This window comes from Ursus arctos, unplaced genomic scaffold (assembly GCF_023065955.2).
Source record: "Ursus arctos isolate Adak ecotype North America unplaced genomic scaffold, UrsArc2.0 scaffold_32, whole genome shotgun sequence".
In the NCBI taxonomy this organism is placed as follows: Eukaryota; Metazoa; Chordata; class Mammalia; order Carnivora; family Ursidae; genus Ursus; species Ursus arctos.
The window spans coordinates 30,381,695-30,408,351 of NW_026623008.1; the positions used below are offsets into that span (position 1 = coordinate 30,381,695).

Here is a 26,657-nt window from a genome sequence, read left to right on the forward strand (position 1 = left end):
CTTGGACTGATCTTTCCATCCCCCCCACTGCTGCTAAAGTGATCATTCCAAAACACACATTTCATCAAACTTAATCTAATTAATTGAATCACATTGCTTAAAACCCCCCAGTGGGTTCTCATAACTTGAAGGTAAACGTCATCTTCTGTATTCTTAAGACAGAACATACTTGGCATAGAGTATTACCTATTTTTCTGGTAATGGCTCCCAAATTTCCCCTCAAGCATACTTTGCTCCAGTCATAAAGATCTTATAGTCTGTAAATATTCCATACAATATATTTCATGGTTTCTGGTCCTCAACAGCGCTATTTTTCTTCCTTCTGCCTAATTTCTTTGTTCAGTTAGCTCCTACCTACCCTCCCAGATTAAATTTGTGTCACATCATCAGGAAATACTACACACAATTTATGCCTTCTTGGAATGAACACCTGAATTTTTGGCTGAATTTACTAAATAAAGAGATAGACCTTATCTTACAGTATTTTTAAAATCAAAGACTGACAACATGAAGTTTTGATTTTATAATATTACTCTGGAATCAGGGTGTGAGACCATGGGGTCAACATGAAGCCATAGCCACACAATAGCACACCACTTCAATTTGCTTCAAGTTGTTGCTTGCTTTACTTCCTTTTCTTATCCTTGCTACTATATGGGTTTGCACTTGCAAAAAGAAAAAGGAAAAAAATCTAGTCTTTGCTCGAGGCCTTGTTTTCTGGAAGACTCTGGCTAAGGCAAGCTTATAACCCCAGTTTGATTAGTCAGGGTCAAGGGGACAATTTTTGGATTTATCTTTGAGGTATTAGGGAAATAGACTTCCTTTTTTTTGCCATTAGACACAAATCTGGAAGGCTATATTCCTGGAAGTTACTGGCAGTGGAAAAGGAAGGAGGCTGCTTAGAAATGGAGCAAACACAGAAGATCCAAGTAATAGAGACAGAAAACTCAATTCTGGTCACACTACTTGATCCCTTGATCAAGCCTCACCTGAAGGTTGAACCCTGGGTTTTCAATCTCTTATAAATGAATAAGCCCTAATTGATTCAAGGCTTCAAATGTCCTACATCTGAAGCTGCCTGTTTTTAGAATAAGCATCCCTCAGTCTTACATCCTTAGCACAGTCTGACATCCTTAGCTCTTACCACCTCCCTCAACCTCTTCCATCTCCTTTGGCTCTCCCTAAGCAAGCAATGCCTTTTTCAATTACCAGAAATAGGTGATTGGCTAAAGAGAGGCTGATCTTAATATGTGGAAGAAAAGATTTTCAAATGCAGAATACTGTCAATGGGCTTCTCTTGAGCATGTAAAAATTATGTTAATAATTGTTCTAGAAACTGTGAGGAACACAAATGAGCAAAATAAATTCCCTGCCCTTAGGCTCTGATGCCCTAGAACAGCACTGTCCAAGAGAAATATAATGTGAGCCACAATACAAATGTGAACCATAGGTAATTAAAATTTTCTGGAAGCTACATTAATACAACAAAAATAAGTAAAATTAATTTTAAAATATATTCATTTGACCCAGTATACCCAAAATATTATAATTTCAACATGTAATCAATATAAAAAATTATGTGTTATTTTCATTCCTTTTTTTTTCTTTTGGTACTAAGTCTTCAAAATCTAGTATTTTGTAGTTAGAGTAGATCTTTTTGGGCTAGCCACATTTCCAGTGTTCAAGAGCGCCACATGTGGCTAGGGTTACTTCATTGGACGGTGTAGCTCTAGAGAGTAATCATACAGAGAAACACTTTTATCATACAGGCTCTTATATGGTAGACTGTAATCGGTGCCATGTTAGAGGGACAAACCCCATGTTCTGAAAGAGGAAGGAGGAAAAGATGGAAAGCGAGGCAAACAGATCATTTGTGCCTAACAGCATTTCCACGGATACAGATATCCCTGGAGAAGGATGAACGGTATCAATGAGTTTTGTATATGAATGGGCCTCAAATGCCTACACCTCTTGGGATAGCTTTTTGGGGAAAGGGCGTCGCTTTCTAAAATTCGAGTCCCACGGTGTTGAGAATGAAAGGTTTGGGGAACATGGTCCTACTGTCTTGGGAATCTCTTCTGCTTCACTCCCCCCAGCAGCATACCTTGCACTGACAACTTCATTTGAAGTTAGGTCCATGTGTGAAAGGGTTGAGGAGAGGCTTTCCTGACTTTGGAAGTTACATTTTGGCTACAGAAGATTATACTGGGGAGGAGGCAGAAACTGTCTCCAGTTTCAACCCAGCAATGCCTACTCGTTTCACTTGATTAAAAAGATTGTCCTCAACTTTCCTATTTCTAAGATCAAGGACGTTTTCCTACACAACCACAAAATCATTATCACACCCAGGGCCCTTAAAATTGTTAGATACTATTATCTAATATACAAGTCCCATTTAATTTCCCCAACTGTCCTTTCTAGTATTCTCTGTTTTAAGAAATCTTTGCCTATTTTGAAGTCCAAACAATATTATATTGTAAAAGCTTTCTAGTTTATCTTTTCACGTTGAGGACTTTAATACTTCTGGAATTGATTTTTGTGAGGAAGGTAAGCGGTCTCATTTCATATATTTTTTTCATAAGGATACCCTATCGTCACAGAACCTTCATTGAAAAGACCATCTTTTCTCCGTTGCTATGTGATGCCACCTTTATTGTAAATGAAGTTTCCCATATGTGATAAAACTGCAAAGAAAAGCAAGGAAATGACTGTCCTAAAAGTCAGGCTAGCGTGTTTCCTCAGGAAGGGGGCATGGGAGTGTATTTGGAAAGGACCTGTCACTTTTCTATTTTTGATCTAACGATGACGTATCTTTTCAACACTTAATATTTACTTTTATTTTCTATTTCAGAATATAGCTGTGTTATAAAGGTTACAAAGGTTAAAGGCCAGGCACCGGCATCTTTGCAAAGGGAGCTCGTGGTTGTTCTCCGCTGGGAAGGCTGGCGCGAGGAGCAGAGGTGGCGCGGAAACCAGGAGAGACAAAGCCAAGACCGCCGCACGAACGGACAGAGGCCGGTGCACGGGGGGAGGGACGCGCCCACACCTCTCCCGGCCCCTGGCTTGGAGGTAGCCGCCAGCCCCGCCGCAGTGAGAGCTTCCGGGTGAGTGACAGCGCAGTTCCGTCCCGAATTACGCCACACGGACAACCAGCGGCGCGCAGGGACTGCCTGCCCCCAGGTGGCCCCTCACCTTAGCAGCCTGCTCGCCCTGCCGCGAGAGGGCGGCCGATCCGGCCGGGGCCTCGGGAGGACCAGGAGACGCCGCGGAGGCCTCTGGGAGGGGGCGGGTCTCGGGCGGCCGCTGAGCATTCTGGGTGTGCGTTCCACCTGGGGCCGGGGCAGCCACGCCGCCGAGAGCTCTCTGCTCAAGCTTCTCGTGCTGGTCCGGGGCAGAGTCCGGGAGCGGCTCCGAGGCCTCGGTGGAACCGGGAAGAGGAGTTTGGAGCCCCTGAGCCGGGGTTCGGAGGAGTAGCTAAGGTGAGGGCAAGGCCGGCGGATTGGGGTGGGGAGTTGAGGGGCTGCGGTGTGGAGCGCAGGGGTCTGTCCCCGCTGTCGCTGCGGTCTCTGGCTGGGAGCAGCACGGGCAGCGGCTTGTCGTGGCTGCCTTCGCAGGACAGGCTCCTGTGGTTTCTGGGCCTTTCGCGGAGGTCCACTGGGACCCCTTCCCGAGGCCGACCCCTCGCTGTCATTTCCGATTCCTCCAAGACGTTATAGGGAGTGCTCAGTAAACTTGAGGGCAGACGTGGAATTCCTGGGCCGTCGGCAGTGGTTTGGGTCTCTTGGAACGGTCCCAGCTGAGGGCAAGCGCCCTCGGAGCCCACAAGTCTGGGCTGCGCCATACAAGTCAGGATGTTGAGGGTGAAGGTCCTGGCAGTCCCACAGGCAGCAGGAACCCATCCGAGAAGAAAAGCCTCTCACCTGAGGTCCCTGCTGCGCACCTGGGCTGAGGTTTGGGGCTGGGAAAGGGAACCGATCTTGGAGCTCCTGGGAGACTTTGGTTATTTTTGACTCTTTTGCTTGCAGGGAGCAAAGATTGGATTAAGTAACTACATCCGGATTGTGGGGGAAACGAAGTCATGGAGAATTTGATCCAGGAGAGAGGCAAGCATTACCTAGCATCAGGGATGGGCAACAGCTTGTGCCGAGTGGATCAGAGAGGAGGAAATGCCGCAATGTGAGAGACTGGGCAGGTGAGAAAGGACCAACAGGCCCCGTGCTACCACAGCACAGCGCAGAGTTGCTAATCTGGATTCTTAAGTGGAGACCTGGTTTTTCAGGGCTCCTTTCTTCTCCCCTAGCCGTGTCATTTTAGCATTCTGCTCTTCCTGGTGAGGAGAAAGATCAGCCAAGTCCCAGGGGAGTAAAAGTTTCCTTTCTCCTAAAGGTTAATCTCATTTGTCAGAGGGAATCTGACTCTTCCGTGGGAAGGGGAAGGAGATCCACATTTGTTGAATGTTAGTATGTATATAATGTTTTATCATTATTTTGAGTAGCTGAGTAGGGTTGGAAGGGGCACTCTAAGTCAGTAACTTCAGGAAAAGGAAACACTTGCCCAGGAGTACTCATAATGCAAGTAGAATCTTACTAAATACTACTGACCTAGGTACGATAAGGTTTGGAATCTAGATCCATAGGACCCCAGACTCTTGATACTGGTATTGCTGATATTTCCTGAACATTTCATTTCCTTCACTTACCACCTAATAATTGTTGTCATTCCTATGTACTACCTGTGTTGTTATTTTCATAGTTTAAATTTTTAACTTTCATTTATTTAAATTACATATTTGTCCTAAGAAACACTCTCTATGAAATTGTACATTTGTTGGAAACTCTAATAGTTTTATATTGAGCTATGTCTAAAAATGTTGACCTTTGTGCCATGTAAAATCATCTCGTGTCAGAAAGATACAAACTTGCATTAAGGACACAGTGCATGCACTGCATCGTGCTCTTGCCTGGCTTTTTTCTGCATAGGAAAGTCCAGGCAACACATCTGAATCTAAATTGTCCATCACCAGTGTATTGTTTTCTTCTTTTAGATGAATAATTCTATAGAGAATGCCCCCTTTTTGTGTCTTCTCTACAAAACATTTCACTTAACCTGTTCAAGTTTACCCTGTTCTCAGTATGTAAAACAAGTGCAAAGTCCTTACCTTTCAGGAGCTTACTCTTTTTGGGAGTTAATACACATGCATTAATCTAAAACAGTACTGTCCAATAGAACTTTCTGTGGTCAGGGAAATGTTCTGTATCTCTGCCTTATGATGTAGTACCCACTAGCCACATGTAAGCTAGTGAGCCCTTGAAATGTGCCTCATGCAACAGAGAAATTGAGTTTAAAAATTATTTTTAATTTTAGTTTATTTAAATAGCCACATGTGGCTGATGGCTACATATTGGACAGCGCAGGTCTAAATATTTGAAAAAAAAATATTTTCAAGGCAGTTGATTTGGATTTAGTGCCCTCCCACTGGGGGGGGGTGTTCGGAAACACCCCAAATGTACATGTTAATTGCCGTTTAACTTCAGTTTCTTGACAGAGGGTAAAGATCTCTCCAACTCTCAGGGACTTCATAGTCTAACTAACATTACTCATTTTGAAACTGTCATCATCTAAGGCACATTTATAATTTAAGACACTTGTACAAATGTGTAGCTTCTGTGTTTTATTACTATTAAAGTATCCTATAAAGCAATAACTTTATGGGTTATAAGCAGAAGTCTCCACATTGGATTACTTTTGTTCATTGTAAATAACTTTCCTTCCAGCTATGTGTATGTTTTCTTTCATTAAGGACATTTAGACTATTTAAAAATGAGTTAAGTACAACCATAACTATATTAATACCGTTTTCAAGGTATCAATTCTTAAGCTTTTAATATGGGAGTTGGTGCATTCAATTTATTCATTGCTTATTAGGTTAGCAAAGAGAAAACTTGGCTCATTATTACCTCAATCAGTTTAAATTCTGTATCAGATTGTTTTCCTGGCACTCAAAGTCGAATACTGGTGGACTGGTCATACTTTCTTTTGTTTTGTCTTGTCTCTATGCTAGACTAGATATGTGAGGTTAGGAAGAAGGCTTAAAAAGAGTATCTTTACAAGATAATTTGCCTAGTTTCTCAGGATTAAAAATGTTTGAGAGACAAAGCAAATCAAACATAATGTGTGGTCTTTGTTTCCTGGTTTAAAGAAAAGCTATCCAAGACATTTTAGGGCAGTTGGGGAAATTTGAGTGTGGATGGTAGTATTAGGGAATTATTAATTTTGTTAGATGTGATAACAATATTGTAGTTAATGTAGGAGAATGTCCTTATCTAGAAATGTATGCTGAAGCATTTATACCCGAAATGTTATGATATCTATAATTTACTTTAAAATAGCCAAAATAAAATAGCCAAAAAAATGCGCACTTGAAAGATGCAAATACAGCAACATGTCAGCAGTTATTTATCTACATGGTATGTATATAAGTGTTCATTGTTCTATTTCTCTGTATATGTGAAATTTCTTGCAGTAAAAAATTTTAAAGAGAGTCCCTGTCCCGCAGTAGAGTAGTGAGGTATTGCATGTGAAGCACTTGGCTTGGTGTCTAGCACTCAATAACTGCACAATAAAATAGTCACTATTATAGCAAATACAGTGATATTTTATAGTGCTTAGTGACAGATATTTTCCATCATAAGCTAATTTCTTGTGGAAGGAAAAAATAAACTTAGTGGGGAACACCAATTTCTGTAATGTTCAGAGGGTAATTTATAAAGTCTGTAAGGGTAAAGTAGACCCCACCGGGAACTTTTCCTCCTTGCCATTTCCTTGATGTATCTCAAATATAAAAAGCAGCTGATTTCCACATGTTGCTGTGAACATCCTCTCTCATTACTTCATGCCATTAATTTGTGGGTGAGCAGATCTATTTGTATTTATCTATAGTTCGTCTTTGAATTTTGCTGTACTGTATTCCTGAGAGCTGCGTTTAAAAACAGTCATTATGATTACCCCCCTTTCTTTGGGGGAATGAAACATGAGAGACTATGGACTATGAGAAACAAACTGAGGGCCTCAGAGGGGAGGGGGTGGGGGAATGGGATAGACCGGTGATGGGTAGTAAGGAGGGCACGTATTGCATGGTGCACTGGGTGTTATACGCAACTAATGAACCATCGAACTTTACATCGGAAACCGGGGATGTACTGTATGGTGACTAACATAATATAATAAAAAACATTAAAAAAACCCCAGTCATTATGGAGCTGATTTTTCTCAAGGAACAGTTTGTAATTGAGTTTTGTTTTCCTAGTCAAGGACTTTGTATTGAAGGAATCATAGAAGTGGACGTGGTTTTACCAGCATTGCTCCAACATTTACAAAGATCTATACTCACTTAAAATAATGAAATAATGTCCCCAGTCAGTAGAATTTTGAAACAGAAAAGGCAAACCTCAAATCTCCTTTTAAAGGAAGAAGTTGAGGCCAAGGCAACTCTGTTACATTACTAATTGGTCATAAATAGATAGGATTCTATTATTGAGCACTACATCTGAAACTAATGATGTACTATATGTTGGTTAATGGAATTTAAATTAAAAAAATAGATAGGCTTCTTTAAAGATTGTAAATAGTCATGATTCTTTTAACCTTATTAGAATTTGACAGTGCTTTGGAGAAATTTTTTATTTGGGTAACACATTTCTTTCACAGTATATGCAGGGCTTTGTACCATGGCAGAGACTGGGGAAGAGGTGTCAGCAGAAGAGGTGTCAGCAGAGGCCTCAGGGTTCTCAGACTTGAGTGACTCAGAGTTTCTAGAGTATCTGGACCTGGAAGATACTCAAGAGTCAAGTGCTTCACTTAGCAAGCCTGGCCCTTCTTCTGAACTCCCTGGGAAGGATGGCAAGCTCATAAACTTACCAAAGTGGAAAAGAAGATTGGATGTCTCACCACCTATGGAGCGATTCCATCTTAAATATTTGTATGTTACTGACCTGTCTGCTCAAGACTGGTGTGAACAGCACATGGTATATGAGAAGGAGCTTCCTGGTTTCTTGGCTCCTGAGAAGGCAAATGTTTTGGACACTGGTGCCAGCATCCACCTAGCTAGAGAACTAGAAGTTCATGATCTTGTGACTATCCCCATCACTACCAAAGAAGACGCTTGGGCAGTTAAGTTTCTGAATATATTATCAATGATTCCTGTCTTGCAGTCAGAAGGACGCACCAGAGAGTTTCCAGTGTTTGGAGAAGTGGAGGGTGTGCTGCTCGTTGGAGTAATTGATGAGCTGTGCTATACAGCCAAGGGGGAGCTGGAACTGGCTGAACTCAAGACACGCAGGCGCCCTATGCTCCCTCTGGAAGCCCAGAAAAAAAAAGACCGCTTTCAAGTCAGCCTATACAAATATATCTTTGATGCCATGGTTCAAGGAAAAGTGACCAGCGCTAGCCTAATCCACCACACAAAATTATGTCCAGACAAGCCACTGGGACCTTCAGTGCTGAGGCATGCCCGGCAGGGAGGCTTCTCTGTGAAGTCCTTGGGTGACCTCATGGAGCTAGTCTTCTTGTCTCTAACACTGTCTGACCTCCCAGTTATTGATATCCTGAGGATTGAATATATCCACCAAGAGACTGCCACTGTGCTGGGCACAGAGACTGTGGCCTTTGAAGAGAAGGAGGTGAAAGGCAAAGTGCAGCACTATATGGCCTACTGGATGGGCCACCGGGAGCCTCAAGGGGTTGATGTGGAGGAGGCTTGGAAGTGCCGGACATGTAACTATGCAGATATCTGTGAGTGGAGGAAGGGCGGTGGGATGCCCAGCTGCACTCTAGAGCCGCAAACCAAAAAAGTGAAATGAGCAGAACGGGACACCTTCTTCAGGAACTTTGCTCCTTCCTGCTCCTAATGTCCTCAGCAGAATAAAAGAGGACCAGTCTTTGAGCTTGGCCTTCCTGGAGAGTGTTCTCATTTTAGTTCTTTTCGTATTTCCTCAAATTCTAACCACTCAAATCATGACCTAGGTTCAGGGGTGAGTGGGAGGAATCTGGGATTAGATGGTCTCTGGAACTTTGCTGTGAATTGCCAAGAAGACAGTTGCTCATCATGGCCGGAGCAAAAGGTGTCCTTCAGCAATCATTGCTTTCCTAAGAAGACTTTGAAGTTTCTCTTAAGTCTCTTCCCCATTTTTTCTTAGTCAAGGCTTTCTACATTTCCTATAATAAAGTGAAGTGCTGTCCAGGTCAGTGGAACTGATGTTTTTTTTTCATAATCTCAATCCTTCAAAGATGACCACTAGAAATAGTTGTGTGTATATTATTCCAAGCCTTCAAGTACATAGCATAAACATATTTCTGAAGGAGAATTAGTGGAATGAGCACTCCAAGAATTTAAAATGATAAATATGCTCAAAGAAATAAGGGAAAATGAAGCCCGAGTAGGAGATCATAAGAAATGAAAACATTAGACATAAAAAATGTATGAAGTAACACGTAACATTCATACCTTACAATACCCCTCCTAGGGATAGGCCAAGAGAAGCTCTTACACATATGAACAGGAGTATACTTTGTAGTACTTTCACAATAGCAAAACCTAAACCTGGAAGGTATCCAGAAGACTGTGGATGATGTATGGCAGCCAAAAGAAATGAGCCACAATGACGTGCAACAACATGGGTGAATCTTAGCACAATATTAAGTGAAAAGATAAGTCCCCAAAGGTTACATACAGTATGGTGCCCTTTTTGTAAAGGGAGAACCAACAAAATTAAAAACATTTTAAGGAAAATGTGAAGATAGTGGAGAGGAATCTCATTTTAGAAGGCGAAGGAGCCCTTAACTCAAACATCACCCAAAGAGGCCAGAGGAAAGAACGAAACCGATATCACCTGAAAGGAGAAGGCTTGTTTATGCAGACACTACTGGAGAATTTGCATAAGTAGATGGAGGGGGGAGAAGAGTTGGCAGGGGTGGGGGTTTCCATATGAACTAGAAGGTCAAGAACCAGCAGAACATGGTGAATATTGTTAATGTGACTCCATGTTCTACATGAACTGGTAAAACCTGGACACTTCTTATAGTAGATTACCTCTGGAGATGTTCTGAGCTACACATTTAACTTTTCTTATGGACAATAGGAATCTTATGATAACAACTCTTTCTCATTTACTGAATGAGTGATATGTGCCAGGCATCGTGCTAAGCACTTTTATGATTAAATCTATATATCCATTATTATTCCTGGTGAGGGAATTGAGGCTTAGAAGGCTTCTAAAACTTGCCCAAGATCCTACAGTTTGAAAGTGGGAGACTCCAGCCTAGATATATCTGACTGCAGTGCTTATGCTCTTAACCATTATTCTGTAAAGTATTTCTTGCTGTTGTTAAGCCTCCTACACTGTATGTTATTCAAGGCCCTAGGAAGTTTGGAATCAAACTGGGGACATAGTAAGTAAACTGGACTTTATAGGATAAACAGTATTAATGGCCTTCAAGAAAACAACTTGCTCAGAGTTCTGCTGGCATCATCTTCATTATACTAGAAACTTTAGAAAGAGGGAAAAGAAAAATCAGTTGGTTTCAGACAATGACCTTGTCAGGATTCAGTAGTTCTGTAATTCAGTAATATCCTGTGCTCTCAAATCCTTATTTTAAGTTAACATCTCCTTGTCATCGCTTTATGGTTTCTCACAAGATAAGTTGAGACATTTGTAGGGATATCCCAGAATCATTGATGCTGTTCTCTACAGCAAATGCTTCCCTGGTTTGCAGCCTCCATATGGCTAATAATGTTATCTCTCCCTTGGAAATTCTGCCTAAAGGTATCTGTACTCCAAATTATGGACCTCTTGGATATTGGTTCAGTGAGTGGGTAAATGAAAAGAGACATCATAACAAAGCTGTTTCTTGATTTTTAAAAAATTCGCTTCCTGGGCCAGAGAATGGGTTGACTTTTTTTTTTTTCTTTTAAAGATTTTATTTACTTATTTGACAGAGAGAGACAGCCAGCGAGAGAGGGAACACAAGCGGGGGGAATGGGAGAGGAAGAAGCAGGCTCCCAGCGGAGCAGGGAGCCTGATGCGGGGCTCAATCCCAGGACTCCGGGATCACGCCCTGAGCCGAAGGCAGATGCTTAACAACTGAGCCACCCAGGTGCCCCTGGGTTGACTATTTTAATTAGGACTAGATTCAACTGTTTATAGTAGAAATTGCCAAAACAATAGTGGTTAAACAAAATAGAAATTTATTTCGCTTATGACAGAGAACTCTAAATATAGTCTAGGTCTGATGTAGCACTCCATGGTGTCAGGAACCCAGATTCCTTCTCTCTTGTTTCTCTGACATCAACAGGTATCTTCCTACTTCATAGTCCAAAACAGCTGCCCAGGTTCCAGTCACCCATACATACTCAGCAGAAGGCTGAAAGAAAAGGGCATCATGTTGGAGACACTTTTGAAATTTGCACCACTGTTTCCAGATACATCCCACTGGCCAAAACTTGGCCACTTGGTCATAGCTAGCTGCAAGGGAGGGCAGAGAGTGTAAATTGTCCCTCAGTATCTGTTTGGAAATACTGTAGTGATATCAGTCCACCAGGTCGTATGGTTGTCAGCCCCTCAAATGTAGAAGCAGAAAACGCAGAGAGGTCCTGTTGACATGGGAAAAGAAGGAGGCTCCGAGCACTGACAATCTGGATGAAGTGAAAGATGAGCTTTATTGAATTCCAGTTCAGTATCCTAGAAATACTGATTAGACCCCTTAAGCAGAATCTGAGTGTGGGGCAAAAGTAAGCTAAGAATCATCATCTTAGCCTGTTTCTCCAATTCCCCTGAGCTTCACTTCCACTCTCCTTCATTAAGGACTCTAATAACCACAATGTTCATTGGATATCTTTATTGAGAGTATCTTTTTCCAATCTGTGGCTTGTCTTTTTACTTTATTATGGTGTCTTTTGATGAACAAGATTTTAATGTTTCAATGCCCTATTAGTGCTTTTCGTGTCTTATTTAAGATATATTTTCTTACATCAAGACACCTTGCTTATCAATTTTTTTTGGAGTTGTTTCACGTTAGAATTTATAGTTTACCTCCTTTCTTTTAGCAGCTGCAAAGGGTTACGTTGTAAAGATACACCGTTGTTTAACCAGGCCTGTATGTATGTATGTATGTATATATACACACGCACACACACACACTCTTAGGTTACTTCCTATCTTCTCCTACTATAAACACTATAATAATATATAAAGTAGAAGGTAAAAGTTGCTCTCATATACACACCTAGTAATCAACCCCAAAATAACCATTGATAAGAAGTTGAAAAGGTTCTTCTTGGGGCGCCTGGGTGGCACAGCGGTTGGGCGTCTGCCTTCGGCTCGGGCGTGATCCCGGTGTTACGGGATCGAGCCCCACATCAGGCTCCTCTGCTATGAGCCTGCTTCTTCCTCTCCCACTCCCCCTGCTTGTGTTCCCTCTCTCGCTGGCTGTCTCTATCTCTGTTGAATAAATAAATAAAATCTTTAAAAAAAAAAGAAGTTGATAAGGTTCTTCAAGATGTTTTTATGGCTATATCAATATATATTTACATATAAAACAAATAGGTATGTAGTGGGGTGTATGTAATTAGACACAAAAAAATCCTCTGTGACATGCTTGTTCAAGTCAAGTTTTATCATGTGCATATTTTCATATTAGTATATCAGTAGCTGGATAATATAGTATTTCATCGTATGGGTATAATATTCATCACTTAACTGTCCCTTCTCAATAGGCATATACAACAATAGATACAGACACATAAATGTACACAGTCTATGTACATTGATACTGCAAATATTTTTCTGATTTTCTCCCTCTTTTTCTTAGGCCTAGACATTTTGGGATAGGAGATGTGCACATTTAAAATACACCTGGATCCAGATTGCCCTGCAGAAATATACCTTTAGACTCTAGGAACCCCAAAGCAAAGGTCTTCTATACTTATTGTTATTATCATCATAATAATTTGAGTTAACTCAAATTATTTTCCAGAAAAGTACATAAACATGTATGTTCTTCCTAACACTCGTATTATAATTCTTTTTTTTAAAAAGATTTATTTTAGAGTGAGAGCGAGTTGGGGAGGGGCAGAGGGAGAGAAGCAGGCTCCCCACCGAGTAGGGAGCGAGACACAGGGATCGATCTCAGGACCCTGGGATCATGATCTGAGCCAAAGGCAGATGCTCAACTGAGCCACCCAGGCACCCCAATTTGGTATTGTTTTAAATTGCACTATTCAATAAGCTGGGAAGCTGAGTATCTGTTATTTATTGATAATTCGTATTTCCCCTAAAAATTGCTTATATTCACTGCCCATTTTTAATGAGGATTTTAATCCTTTAAAATGTTCTTAAAAGCCAGTTTATTGCATGTCTTTTAATTTCCTCTATGATAGATTTTCCCACCATATTAAATAATACATGCTCATTGTAAAATACATTAAAATATAAGAAAGAAAATACTTCGGTTAAAAATGTTTTCAACTATTTATTGCTTCTCTGGGTTATTGCTTCTCTGTTCTATTTTCTCTTTCTGGAAACTGTTGCATGTATTTCTATTATATATACTTCCTGTATCTCCTAATTTTTCTCATTATTTTATTCTCATCATTTTCTTTCAATACTGAGAAAATTTTTGTGCTTTTCTTCAACTGCTTCAACCCCATCCTTAGGTAACAGTCCAAAAGTCACTTCATTAATATAACAAAAGACGCCATTATCACTTAGGAAATTTGAAGAGTTTTAGGAGCTCTGAGCTAGAAATGGGGATGAAGAGGAAATATATATTTCTTATTATAAGTTACAATATCGCAAAACAAAAACCTGTGCTTTCATAGAATATATACAATGAGAGAAAGAAAGGAAAAGGAATAAGAGAAATCAAGGATGGCTCCTAAATTTTTGCTTGAGTAATGAGGTGGTGATGGTGTATTTATTGAACTAGAAGTGCTAGATTGGGGGATGGGAGTAGGCAGGAATTAATCAGTTTGGACATGTGAAGTTTGAGGTGACTTTTAGATATTTAAGGGGAGATTTCAGGTAGGTGTAAGGAATTAAGGGTCTGCTCTTCAGGGGAGAGGTGAAAGCTGGAGATAAAGATTTTTCAGTCATCATCAAGTAAATGGTATTTAAAGTCATGGGACCAAATGAGATCATTTAGAGGAAAATTTCAGAAAGAAAAGTCCCAAGGTCAAACCCTTGAGTATTCAGACATTTGGAGGTGGAACAGAGGAAGAGTTTTAGTAAAGGAAATACAGAAGTAGTCTTAGTGAAATGGGAGAAACTAGCTTTTTTGAGATGTTCTAGAAACCAAAATAAGAAAGTGTTTTAATTATGTTGAATGCTGTTGAGGTCAAATATAATGAGGACAGAATTGGAATTTTATTGGTAACTTTACAAGATCAGTTTCAAGAGAGCAGAGTCAAGAAGCCATTAGAGTGGACTGCAGAGAGAATTGGAGGTGAGAGAAAATATAGGCAGCAAGAAAAAACAACTCTTAAGAAAAATTTTTCTATGAAGGAAAGTTAGGAAATGGTGCAATTGCTCAAGTGGGGTACAGATCAAGAACGGATTTTTTTTTTTTTTTTTTTTACGTAGACTCCATGCCCACCCAGTGTGGAGCCCAACACTGGGCTTGAACTCATGACCCTGAGATCAAGACCTGAGCTGAGATTAAGAGTCAGACACTTAACTGACTGAGCCACCCAGGCGCCCCAAAAGGATGTTTTTAAAAGATGAGATATAAAAATATGTTTTTATGACATTGAAAATGCCAGTAAAATCAATGGCTACTAATATCAAGTGGGCTCTTATTGCTACTGAGCAATAGTACTATATTTCCTTAATCCATTCACTCTCCCACATTCCTAAATAACTATCATTAGAATCTCAGATGCCATTGGCTAGAAAATACATAAATATTTCGCATACTCTAAAAAAGAAAAAAAATGCTGCCGGTTAAACTATGGCATGCCAACATTTGTAAGAAAGCAATTTCGCAGATGTTGAAATATGAAAAGTGTATTAGAATCAATGTAATACTGTATTTCCGTTCTCGCCTCAAACCTCCAATACCTTCTCCCTATTTTCATTTCCAGCTTCCTATTTCACTGAGAAAACGGAAGCACTCAGAAAAGGACATCCTGATTCTCCCGCCACCAAATCTGTATGCCTGTCTCTGTACCTATAAATTCTGGCTCCCTTTTTATTTCAATAGATTAATGGTCCATACGCACAACTGATCCTTCCAATGTGTACTGGATTCCGTCCCTTTTCTCAAGGACTTTCTTCCTGCATCCCATGTCTCTCATATTGTCAATTTCCCCTTCTCCGGTATCATTTTAATTAGCATACATACTATAATTTCTTCTAGCTTTAAAAAAAATCTGGGCCCCAAATCCATATGCAATGACAACTTTCTTTTTCTACTCATCTTTAAAAAACCAAACTTCTTAAAAGTACTGTCTGTATTTGCTTTCTACACTTCCTCTCTTCCCATTCTTTCATCCCACTCTTATCAGATTCTTATCAGATTTAATCAAACTTCTACCACTACACCAAAACGGCGTGTTTTAACAGCTTCCACAATGCTAAATCCAATGGTCAGTTCTTAGTTATTATCCACTAGCATTTAACACAGTGGATCACTCTCCACCTCTCAAAACATTTTCTTCCCTTGATGTCGCAGATCCAAACTCTTCTACTTTTAAGTCTGTCTCACACATTATCTCCTCGTCTTCTTTCTTGGGTCCTCTTCATCTCCTTTGTAGGGACTTAAGCTGGCGCATTGCTAGAAGAAACTGAACTAAGGGTAGATTATTATCTTACACCGCTGATTTAGATTTTCCAGTTCTTAAAAATTCTGATGTCTTTTATATTTTTTAACGAAAATGATATATACACCTTCCTTTTATAAACGAGCTCCGCTCTCAAGGAAGCCCCAGAGAAACCAACCCAGGAATCTCTCCGCAAAGAGGCGGAAGCTTCTGGCGCCTTCCGGAAACGAGGTCCACAGGCCTTATGGGAAATGTAGTCCCCTATGAATACCCTGCACCGCGGAGGGACCTGGGAACCTGGGCGTCAGTTACTTCCGCACACGCGCAGTGGGGCGGTAGCCGGTATTCCGTAATCTCCCAACCTGCGTCGAAGGAGGTGAGAGCCGAGTCTCTAGGAGAGCTCTGTAACCTGATCTCTTAGAAGCAAATTTGGGAGCGTGTCGGGGAAAAGGCAGGTATGACTCTGCGGAGCCTGGGGACGTAAGGGACGGGCGGGGAGAAAGACAAGGACCAGTTTATTGGCTTACCCAACCGAAGATAAAACTTCACAACCCCTACGTGCGGTGATTCGGTGTTTGGGCGTATGAGTCCTGTCCAATTCTGGAGTAGTTCAGAGAGAGAGCAAGAGAAGGGTCTGACTACCACTCAGTGGGTTCCCAGATTCCGGGTGGGGCTGGGGCAGGCTCAGTTTGCATTCGTGCTCTTGTAGGTAGAGATGACTGTGTAGGAATATGTGCATCAAGCTGTACCTTTCCTGGTTACAAGAATATCATTGGCCCTACCAGAGCCTGCAAAAGGTAATATTAAAAGGGATCTAGGAAGAAAGCATTTCTAGAGAAACTGCTATGTTCTCTTCTTAGTGTATTTTCACAACAATAATCTGAAGTAAGTCTTCTCTCCATTTTGCATATGAATTAACTGAAGCTGAGAGAGAGGTTAAGTTATTTGCTTTAGACTGACAGCTTACTAAGTGGAAGAGCTGAGATTCAAACCCAGATGAGTTTTCACCAAATTTTCTTCCTTCTCTTTCTCCTCCTCCTCGTCCTCCTCTTCTTCTTTTGAGTATAGTTGACACACAATGTTACGTTAGTTTCAGATGGACAACTTAGTGATTTGACAAGTTTATACATTATGCTATGTTCACCACAAGTGTAGTTACCATCTGTACCCCTTATGTGCCTATTACAGTATCATTGACTGTATTCCTTATGCTGTGCTCCAAATTTTATTCTTTTTTTGCAAGATAGCATCCTGTGAAAAAAACAGAGTTGGGTTTATTCTCCTTCTGAAATATTTGAGCAATGAATGCTAAGTAAATTTCGATTCGTAGTCTTCTTTTTAAGAAAGGGCCTCTGTTGAATCTTCAGATCTTCCAGTGAGGACTGTGTAGATAAAAGCTGTGAGTCCCTTTTGCATATTTTAGCCTTTCTAAAAGGCAAAGCTGGTTGGAATTTTTAAAAACCAATACTGGGCTCGTAGGAAATGGTGTATTTCCGGAGGGGGGGAGAGATTGATTTAGAGTTTAAACTGAAGGTGCTCCAGCTTTAAAAAAAAAATTCCTGGGTCCAGCCTGCTAGAGAAAACCGAACCTAATTTGAGCTCTCTTAACCCAGCTTCAGAGCACACAGTTCCAGAGATACCGAGTTTCAGAGACCAGGCTTTTAGTTAGTCTTTTAATTCATTTATTATTATTTTCTTAGGATAGATTTTGGGAGAAAAAAAATGTCACTGGTTCAAAGATTAACAACTTGCTGTTAGATCAGCAGGACAGAAATGTATAGCATACTTACCTAACCTTCATATATTCATAACAGAACCACCAGTAGAGTTTGGTGCTTATAAAATATGGACTTTTCTGACGTCTCCTAGAATCATCATTCTCCCACTAGGTGACATTTATTGAAGCTGCGATGTGAGTCCTTCTTTTCTGATAGTGCTTCTTTTCTTTTCTACATTGCTTCCTGGTTTTTCATGCCTTTCTATTCTTTTTTCCCAGTTTTACATTCATAGATCTCTGTGTAAGAGCTGCAGAAAATGATCAACTTCCAGGTAAGGTATCCATTTATTCATCATTTAAATCTCTCAAAAATCCATATAAAAAGGAAACGTATAGACAGGGAAAATGTGGATTGAATAGATCAAGTCCAAAAGGAAATTTAGAAAATTGATAAGTTGATATCCAGGTCACAGGGTCTGCACATAGTTGGAATAAATTTGAGCTGCATATGTGTACCTTTCTTTCTAGCAATCATAGAAAATTGATAGCCAACCAGTTAAAGTATTGGTATTATCTGTGAGGATGAAGCAAAATAATTCCTCAGATGAGTGAAGATATTCCTGATTCAATTCTGTGAAAAAAAAAATCTTATAATGGGTTTTCATAGAGATAGTGCTAGAAATAACATTCACAGCAACAACCCTGTGATAAATATAACACATTTCCTATGACTTTCTTAAAGTGGTTCCCAGAGTAAGGAGAGAACAGAGTGCCAATAAGCAGCACTATATGAACTCAATTTGTAAGTTCAGGTACATAGCCTTTCTAATATTCTTCTGGAACCATAAGTAAACCTTGTACCTTTTTCCAGAGTCTCCTGGTATTCTTGAGCATTTTCTCTTCTGTGTGAATTTTAGAATCAGTTGTCAGGCTCTATAATGGAGTATATTATGTGTTTTAATTGTGATTGCAGTATACTTTTACATTGATTTGTAGAGAATTCATAACTTTTCAATAATGTATTCTCCGTTCAATTTTTCTTATAGGTCCTTCTTTACATTTTTATAGGTTTATTATTATAATTCTTGTACTTTCTTGTAATGTTTATTCTTACATACGGTTTAGGTTGCTGTTGAGAATGGGATGGATCTTTTTCCATTATATTTTCTAATTGGCTATTTTGGTGTATTGGAAAATAGGCATTTATCTATTTGACTTTATGTCAATTACAGGACTCTTATTAAGTCCAAGAATTTTTTAATTGGTTCTTAGATTTTTTTTAGGTTGACAGTCATATACTCTTCAAATGGAGCATTGTTCCTTACTGCTCAAGGTGTATGTCTTCAGTTTTTTTTCTTGTCTTATTGCAATAGATAGGACTTCTAGGAACTATAATTTTCAATGTAATTACTAGCCAATATCTTTTTTGTTCCAATTTTAATGGGAATGGTTCCAGTGTTTCATTATTTTCTCTTGTATTTTGGTAGATGGTTGGGTGTTTTTTTTTGTTTGTTTTGTTTTTTGTTGTTTTTAATCAAGTTAAATTTTTTTAGCTTGTTAAGATTGTTTTCATAAATTGGAAACTTTTTTCCATATATGTTTTTAAGAATACCTGTTGATAATATATTTTGTCTTCTTTAATACAGCAATTTAAAGAATTTCTAGTACATTTCTTAATACTGAAATACCTATGCGTTCATGGGACAAACCCTAGCTAGTCTCCTAACTTTTTAAAGGGCCAGATAGTAAATATTTTAGGCTTGAAGGCCATACAGCCTCTGTGGCAACTACTCAACTCTGACTTTGCAGCTGAAGTAAATGAATGGGTATAAATGTTCCAGTAACATTTTATTTACAAAAACAGCAGGCCAGTGTATGGGTTGTAGTTTGCTGACTCCTGTTCTCTATGGTCTTAACTATCTCTTTGTGATAGACATGTAACTACATGTCTTTTTAATTTCAGCTTAAGTTAGTTAAAGAAGATTTTGGCTGTATGGTTGAGAGGATGTATTTTATCATGTAAAAAAGAGTCCTTATTTTCTATTTTATTATGGTCACATGAGTCTGACGTGTTAACCTTATAGCCCTTCTAAGTTATATATTTACTTTGTTGGTCTATTAGATTGTAAGATCTCTGAGACCAGTAATACTTTTATTCTTTTTTGTATCACTAGTACAGTGTCTGGTAGGTCCTTATTAAACATTTTATGAGTGAATTAAGGAAGGACATAGAAACATATTTTAAATAATTTTATTGAGACATAATTCAAATATTACAGATTGACCCATTTAAAGTATATACAACTTTGTGGTTTTTAGTCTATTCATTAAAACCATCTCCACTATCTAACTTTAGAATATTTTCATTACCTCAAAAGAAACCCCGTTTTAGCAGTCATTCCCTGTTCCTCCCATCTCCCAGCCCTAATTTGTTTTCTGTTTCTATGGATTTGCCTTTTCTGAACATTTAATGTAATTAGGACAGTACAATATGTGATTTTTTTGGACTAGCTTCTTTTACCTCACACAGTGTTTTCAAGGGTCATCAATGTTACATGTATGCCAAGCAATATTGCGTTATATGGATATATCTCATTTTGTTTATCCATCTGTGCATCAGCTGATGGATACTCATATTGTTTTCACTTTGCTGAATACTTCTCTGTGAACATTTGTGTATAGGTTTTTATGTGGGCATATATTTTCAGTTTTCTTGAGTATATACTTAGGAAAGCTACCAAACTCATTCTATGTGGCCAATATTACCTTGATCCCCAAACCAGGCAAAGACCCCATCAAAAAGGAGAATTACAGACCGATTTCCCTAATGAATCTGCACACCAAAATTCTCAACAAGATCCTGGCTAATAGAATCCGACAGTACATTAAAAGGATTATCCATCATGACCAAGTGGGATTCATCCCTGGGATGCAAGGGTGGTTCAACATTCGCAAATCTATCAGTGTCTTAGATTTTATCCAGAAAGAAAAATTCAAAAATCATATGATTCTCTCAATTGATGCAGAAAAAGCATTTGACAAAATACAGCATCCTTTCCTGATTAAAACCCTTCAGAGTGTAGGGATAGAGGGTACCTTCCTCAATCTCATAAAAACCATCTATGAAAAGCCTACAGCAAGTATCATTCTCAATGGGGAAAAGCTGGAAGCCTTTCCCTTAAGATCAGGAGCACGACAAGGATGCCCACTCTCGCCACTATTATTCAACATAGTACTAGAAGTCCTTGCAACAGCGATCAGACAACAAAAAGGGATCAAAGGTATCCAAATCGGCAAAGAAGAAGTCAAACTGTCTCTCTTCGCAGATGACATGATACTCTATATGGAAAACCCAAAAGAATCCACTCCCGAACTACTAGAAGTTATAGAGCAATTCAGTAATGTGGCGGGATACAAAATCAGTGCTCAGAAATCAGTTGCATTTCTATACACGAATAATGAGACGGAAGAAAGAGAAATTAGGGAATCCATCCCATTTACAATAGCACCAAAAACCATACGTTATCTTGGAATTAACTTAACCAGAGACGTAAAGGTCCTATATTCTAGAAACTACAAATCACTCTTGAAAGACATTGAAAAAGACACAAAAAGATGGAAAAATGTTCCATGCTCATGGATCGGAAGAATTAACATAGTTAAAATGAGTATATAGTTAGGAAGAATTGCTGGGTCATATGATAACTCAATGTTTTACATTTCGAGGAACTATAAAGCTGTTTTCCATAGTGTTGCACTATTTTACAACCCCACTAGCAATATATGAGAGTTCCAGTTTATCCACATCCTTGTCACTGCTTGTCATTGTCTGTCTTTGAGTTTAACCATCCTAGTGGGTGTGAAGTGATACCTCATTTGGTTTTGATTTGTATTTACTAATGATGTTGAGCATATGCTTATGGACCATGTGTGTCTTTGGAGAAAGTCTGTTCAAATCTGTTGCCCATTTTTAAGTTGGGTTATCTTTTTATTGTTGTGTTGTAAGAGTTCTTTTCATATTCTAGATACAAGTCTCTTATCAAGATATATGATTTGCACATATTTTATCCTATTCTGTAGGTTGTCTTTTCATTTTCTTGATGGTGTCCTTTGAAGCACAAAGTTTAAATTTTGACGATTTCCTTTTTACCTCTTTTTTTCTTTGGTCACTTATATTTCCTGTCATATCTAAGAAACCACTACCTAATCCAGAGATTTACTTAGAATTTTATAGTTTTAGCTCTTGCATTTAGGTCTCTGCTCCATTTTTACTTCATTTTCATGTGTGATATGAGGTGTTTGTGTGTGAAGGGGGTCCAGCTTCATTCTTTTGCATGTGGATATTTAGCTGTCCCAACACCATTTGTTAAAAAGACTATTCTACCCAATTGAACTGTCCTGACATTAGTGAATATTTTTAATGTGATTTCTGTTTCTATCACAAAATATATTTCTGAGTCAAACATACAGTAGTTATCATATATAACTTTCTGCAAATTCAACAATGAATATGATACGATCATAAGAGGCTACCATGATTCTCTTGCAAGTCCCCAAATGATGCACACTTTAGTTTGAAGATGAATGTGCTGTTACAGGGATCAGTGACATTCCAGGATGTGGCTGTGGACTTCACCCCAGAGGAGTGGCAGCTGCTTGACTGTGATCAGAGAACCTTGTATTGGAATGTGATGTTGGAGAACTTTAGAAACCTCATCTCAGTGGGTAAGGACAGTGGGTGGTCACTCTTGAGTGGAACTAAGAAGATACTCCTAGTGCCCTTCCTTTCGGACTTGTGGAGGATGTGGACATTCTGAAGCATTCCTAAGTTTGGCCCTGACTGTTAGCGGTCACTGATTCTTAATCCCCTTTGAGATGGTGCATAAACAGATAGTGTGTTTATGCTTCTACCTCCCAAATGGAGGAGAAGGGTCTTTTCTGTTCTAAAGCCTGTTTGTCATCCTTCCAGGCCCTGAGACTCAAGGAGGCAGACCTGAGTTGTGAGATAGTCGTTTGTCTCTAGCAGTTGGTCTCCAGTTCTGTGTTGTTTCCCATGAACAGGGGGCCCAGTTACCAAAACAAAAGTGATCTTCAAGGCAGAGCAAGGACAAGAGCCGTGGGTGGGGGAGAGAGAGAACCCACGTTGGCGCTATCCAGGTGAGTGAAAGAAAACCAGGCAGGTGGGAGACTTTGGAATTGAGATTCCAGTTGGTCAGTGAGGGACAGGTACCTGTGAGGCAGGTCTTTCAGGAAGCACCTCTTAAAATTAGCCACACACCTTTGGAAGTGACTGGGTACACTTGACATAATGTTGTCAGGTCCCCAGCTGACGCCTTCACTCACTCTGCCTGCATAGCTGCTCTTTCTGTTTGCTCAGCTTTTGTATGGAGGGAGGGCCCTCTCCTGTCTGCCCTGGCTCCCTGCACTGCCTGTTCCATGGAGGTCCTTGCTTTGTTCTCTTAATTCCTAAAATCTTCATTCTTCTTTTTTTCCTCAGCATGAGCACAGATCTTTTTCATACATCTGGTTCTTATAAGGTAGTCAGATCATGTGGATTTGAAGTCTTACTCCACCAGTCACTGTCTAACCTAATTATTTTGTAGCACAATTTTATTTATAAAACAGGGATAATATTAATCCTCACTTCAGATTTCTTTTAAAGATCATGTGAGTTAATACATGTAAAACCCTTCAAATAGTTGGCATATAGTACGTGTTCAGTGTATGTTGGTTGTTTTTATTCCAGAACTTTTAGTAACATTATGCTCTTTCTAATTATTTCCCCGTTTCAAAAAAAAAAACCTCTTTTCTTATAGCATAATTATTTCCCCTCTTCAAAAAAAACCCTCCTTCTTTTCTTGTAGCGTATACCCCACCTGTGTACCCCACCTCGCTCATCTTTAGTACCACTCCTGACTTGTGGTTTCTACCTTACATTGCATCTCTCTGCCTCCCTTGGTGATACTGGTATCATTTGGAAATTCCCCAACTTCATTTGAGTTGGTTCCTCACTAATCTCCCCCCGCCGTCACTTACTGCTTCCCCACCGTTGCTTCTTGCCTTTGTGTCCACCTTCAGAACTTCTCTCACGGTAACTCCCTCAGAAACTGCATCCTTCTGAGGAACTAATGTGATTTTCTTTGTGCTCTTTGTGGCATCTGTACATCTCCAGCTTCCCATTCCCATACTTTTCCCCACCTGGCCTTAATCTCTGTTTTCTCGTACTAACCACTATGTAATATTCTTCAACCTTCACCTTTTGTTTACATTGTACTAAAGGATAATGGCTGGCCTGCAGCTTTGCAGTCTCAAATCACTACGGTAAGCAGCTTAGCTTTTTTCTCTCAAGAGTGTCTCCTTAAATATTATGATTCCTTAAATATTATAAATTTAAAATAAAATTTTCTTTTTCCACAGAGCCCATAAAAGACATGTTTCAAATGTTTAAGACTCAAATTAAGTGTATTGTAGATCCGCTGGGACCCCAACTTCTAATGACATAAACCAAGTGAATTTTAACTCCCGATATGATGTCTAGGCTGTTCATGATTCTATATTGCCAATTTTATCCTGTTTTCTGGTTTATCGTAGATGTTCCTGCAAGATGTATCCAAATCATTACACTTTCCTTGTCCGTCTCCTGACAAATACACACAAATTATTTCTTTATAACTTGTATTGTGATATTTAAAAGGCCCTCTTTGATGTGATCCCACTTTGTCCAGAATGATCCGTCTTTTCCCTACGCTGTGGCAGTCGGGCTCTCTAGTGAACTTTGTACCTGATTTTCTTCTGTGCGTCAGTTCTTTGGATGCTGACGTGCTCTACCTACCTAAGGCCAGCGTGCTAGTAAGTCTGGGTTCAGTCTTCTCCTCTTTCATGGCAACTCCAGCCTAGAGTAATCCCTACCTTCCTGGAACCTCCTTCCTAGCTCTCCTAGGACTCCACCTAAAAACTTGATATATATTCTTTTAGATTTTTTTTAAACCCTGTGGCTTATAAGGCATGTTTGCTCGTGATAATGCCCTGAAGCGAAAGTCCTGTACCGTTTTTTGTTTTTACAACTTTGCTGAGCACACAATGGATATTTAATGAACATTTCATTAATTCACTGTTGTAAAGTCAGGCATTGTGAGTGTGTTTCTTATTCTTTCAATAAGGCTTTTTTATGTTTCCTGAGAAGGATTCAAAGAAAGCAAAAACAAACAAAAAACAACCTATTATCGTTTTCCAGGTGTGCAAGTTGTAGTTGAAAGGCAAAATACCATATAAAACATTTTAAAGGTCTATAAGTGTGTAATATTTGTTCAATGCACAATAACATTGCTGTTTTGTTCTAGTTAATTGTCAGAATGAATGGTTTCGGGGAGCAGTGGTGACTATCTTGGAAATTCAGAGAAAATGGAGCTTAAAGTTTAAAATATACAAAGATTAGGGGCGCCTGGGTAGCGCAGTGGTTAAGCATCTGCCTTCGGCTCAGGGCGTGATCCCAGCGTTCTGGGTTCGAGCCCCACATCAGGCTCCTCCACTAAGAGCCTGCTTCTTCCTCTCCCACTCCCCCTGCTGTGTTCCCCCTCTTTCGCTGGCTGTCTCTCTCTGTCAAATAAGTAAATAAAATCTTAAAAAAAAAAATAAAATAAAATATACAAAGATTAGAGGAATCTTTTTTTGAGATTATGGAACAATGATCCTCCCTAAAGAATATCTAAGGACTAGATAGGATGAGAGGGGATGAGCTAGGACATGTTAAGGTGGGGAAGGAACATAAGCAAAATACTGTAGTTATTTAAAGTCTAGAATTCTTGGAACAGAAGGTATTTGTTCAGGACGAGAAGAATGCATGCTTAGATACCGTGAGTGAATTCATTATAATGTGTAGTTTTGTTCACCAGGCTGAGTGCCTTGGATTTTTCAGTTGGTTAAGGGAACTAAGCTAGTTGAGGGAACACAGGATGCTGCTTCGCATTTGTTGAAGTAGAGAGGAAAGAAGACAGGAACCCCAATCCCCATAAAGAAATGTGCACCAATGGCTATAGCCCACTACTCGGGGCAGTCCCACAGAGAAGAATGAGGCATGAAGCAAGAAGATGGGGTGTTGTACTAACATTCCACAAGGTGGGAAACTCGGGAGTGGGGAATATAACCTCTTCTCCCTATTTTTTTTTTTAAGTTTATTTATTTAAACAATCTCTGCACCCAGTGTGGGGTTCGAACTCATGACCTTGAGATCAAGAGCCTCATGCTCCTCTGATGGAACCAGCTAGGTGCCCCCCCTTTTAATGGAGAAATGGATTGGAGATTTTTAGGTTTTTTTTTTTTATTTCTAATGATTTTTTATTATATTATGTTAGTCACCATACAGTACATCCCGGTTTCCAATGTAAGGCTCGATGATTCATTAGTTGTGTATAACACCCAGTGCACCATGCAATACGTGCCCTCCTTACTACCCATCACCAGCCTATCCCATTCCTCTACCCCCCTCCCCTCTGAGACCCTCAGTTTGTTTCTCATAGTCCATAGTCTCTCATGTTTCATTCCCCCTTCTGATTACCCCCCCTTTCTTTATCCCTTTCTTCCCCTACTGATCATCCTAGTTCTTATGTTCCATAGATGAGAGAAATCATATGATAGTTGTCTTTCTCTCCTTGACTTATTTCACTTAACATTATCTCCTCCAGTGCTGTCCATGTTGTAGCAAATGTTGAGAACTCGTTCTTTCTGATAGCTGAGTAATATTCCATTGTATTTATGGACCACAACTTTTTTTTTTATTTTAATGATTTTTTATTATATTATGTTAGTCACCATACAGTACATCCCCGGTTTCCGATGTAAGGCTCGATGATTCATTAGTTGTGTATAACACCCAGTGCACCATGCAATACGTGCCCTCCTTACTACCCATCACCGGCCTGTCCCATTCCCCCACCCCCTCCCCTCTAAGACCCTCAGTTTGTTTCTCAGAGTCCATAGTCTCTCATGTTTCCTTCCCCCTTCTGATTACCCCCCCTTTCTTTATCTCTTTCTTCCCCTACTGATCATCCTAGTTCTTATGTTCCATAGATGAGAGAAATCATATGATAGTTGTCTTTCTCTGCTTGACTTATTTCACTCAGCATTATCTCC

General features: G+C 39.7%; 2 protein-coding genes across 11 annotated transcripts in view; both read left to right on the forward strand.

Annotated features, from left to right (window-relative positions):
• Positions 1 to 3,390: 3,390 nt before the first annotated feature.
• On the forward strand, positions 3,391 to 9,238 carry EXO5 (exonuclease 5). Of its 3 annotated transcripts, none has more exons than XM_057305247.1 (2): positions 3,391 to 3,479; positions 7,708 to 9,238. In XM_057305247.1, the coding sequence occupies exon 2, from the start codon at positions 7,728 to 7,730 to the stop codon at positions 8,856 to 8,858; it is 1,131 nt and encodes a 376-aa protein (XP_057161230.1). In that variant the 5' UTR covers positions 3,391 to 3,479; positions 7,708 to 7,727; the 3' UTR covers positions 8,859 to 9,238. The 3 variants fall into 3 exon arrangements, with proteins under 3 accessions (XP_057161230.1, XP_057161229.1, XP_026372336.1); XM_057305246.1 differs by lacking the exon at positions 3,391 to 3,479 and adding an exon at positions 4,025 to 4,103; XM_026516551.4 differs by lacking the exon at positions 3,391 to 3,479 and adding an exon at positions 4,089 to 4,192.
• Positions 4,105 to 26,657, forward strand: part of ZNF684 (zinc finger protein 684) — a 59,846-nt gene continuing 37,293 nt past the window's right edge. The window contains exons 1-4 of one of the 8 annotated variants that reach the window (XM_026516553.4): positions 4,105 to 4,192; positions 17,808 to 17,860; positions 22,127 to 22,253; positions 22,590 to 22,685. In XM_026516553.4, coding sequence (XP_026372338.1) covers positions 17,846 to 17,860; positions 22,127 to 22,253; positions 22,590 to 22,685 — 238 coding nt within the window. In that variant the 5' untranslated portion in view covers positions 4,105 to 4,192; positions 17,808 to 17,845. Of the gene's footprint in view, positions 4,193 to 12,382; positions 16,267 to 16,289; positions 17,724 to 17,807; positions 17,861 to 22,126; positions 22,254 to 22,589; positions 22,686 to 26,657 lie in introns of those variants that run through there. The other 7 variants (XM_026516552.4, XM_026516554.4, XM_057305248.1 and 4 more) reach the window with 7 other exon arrangements.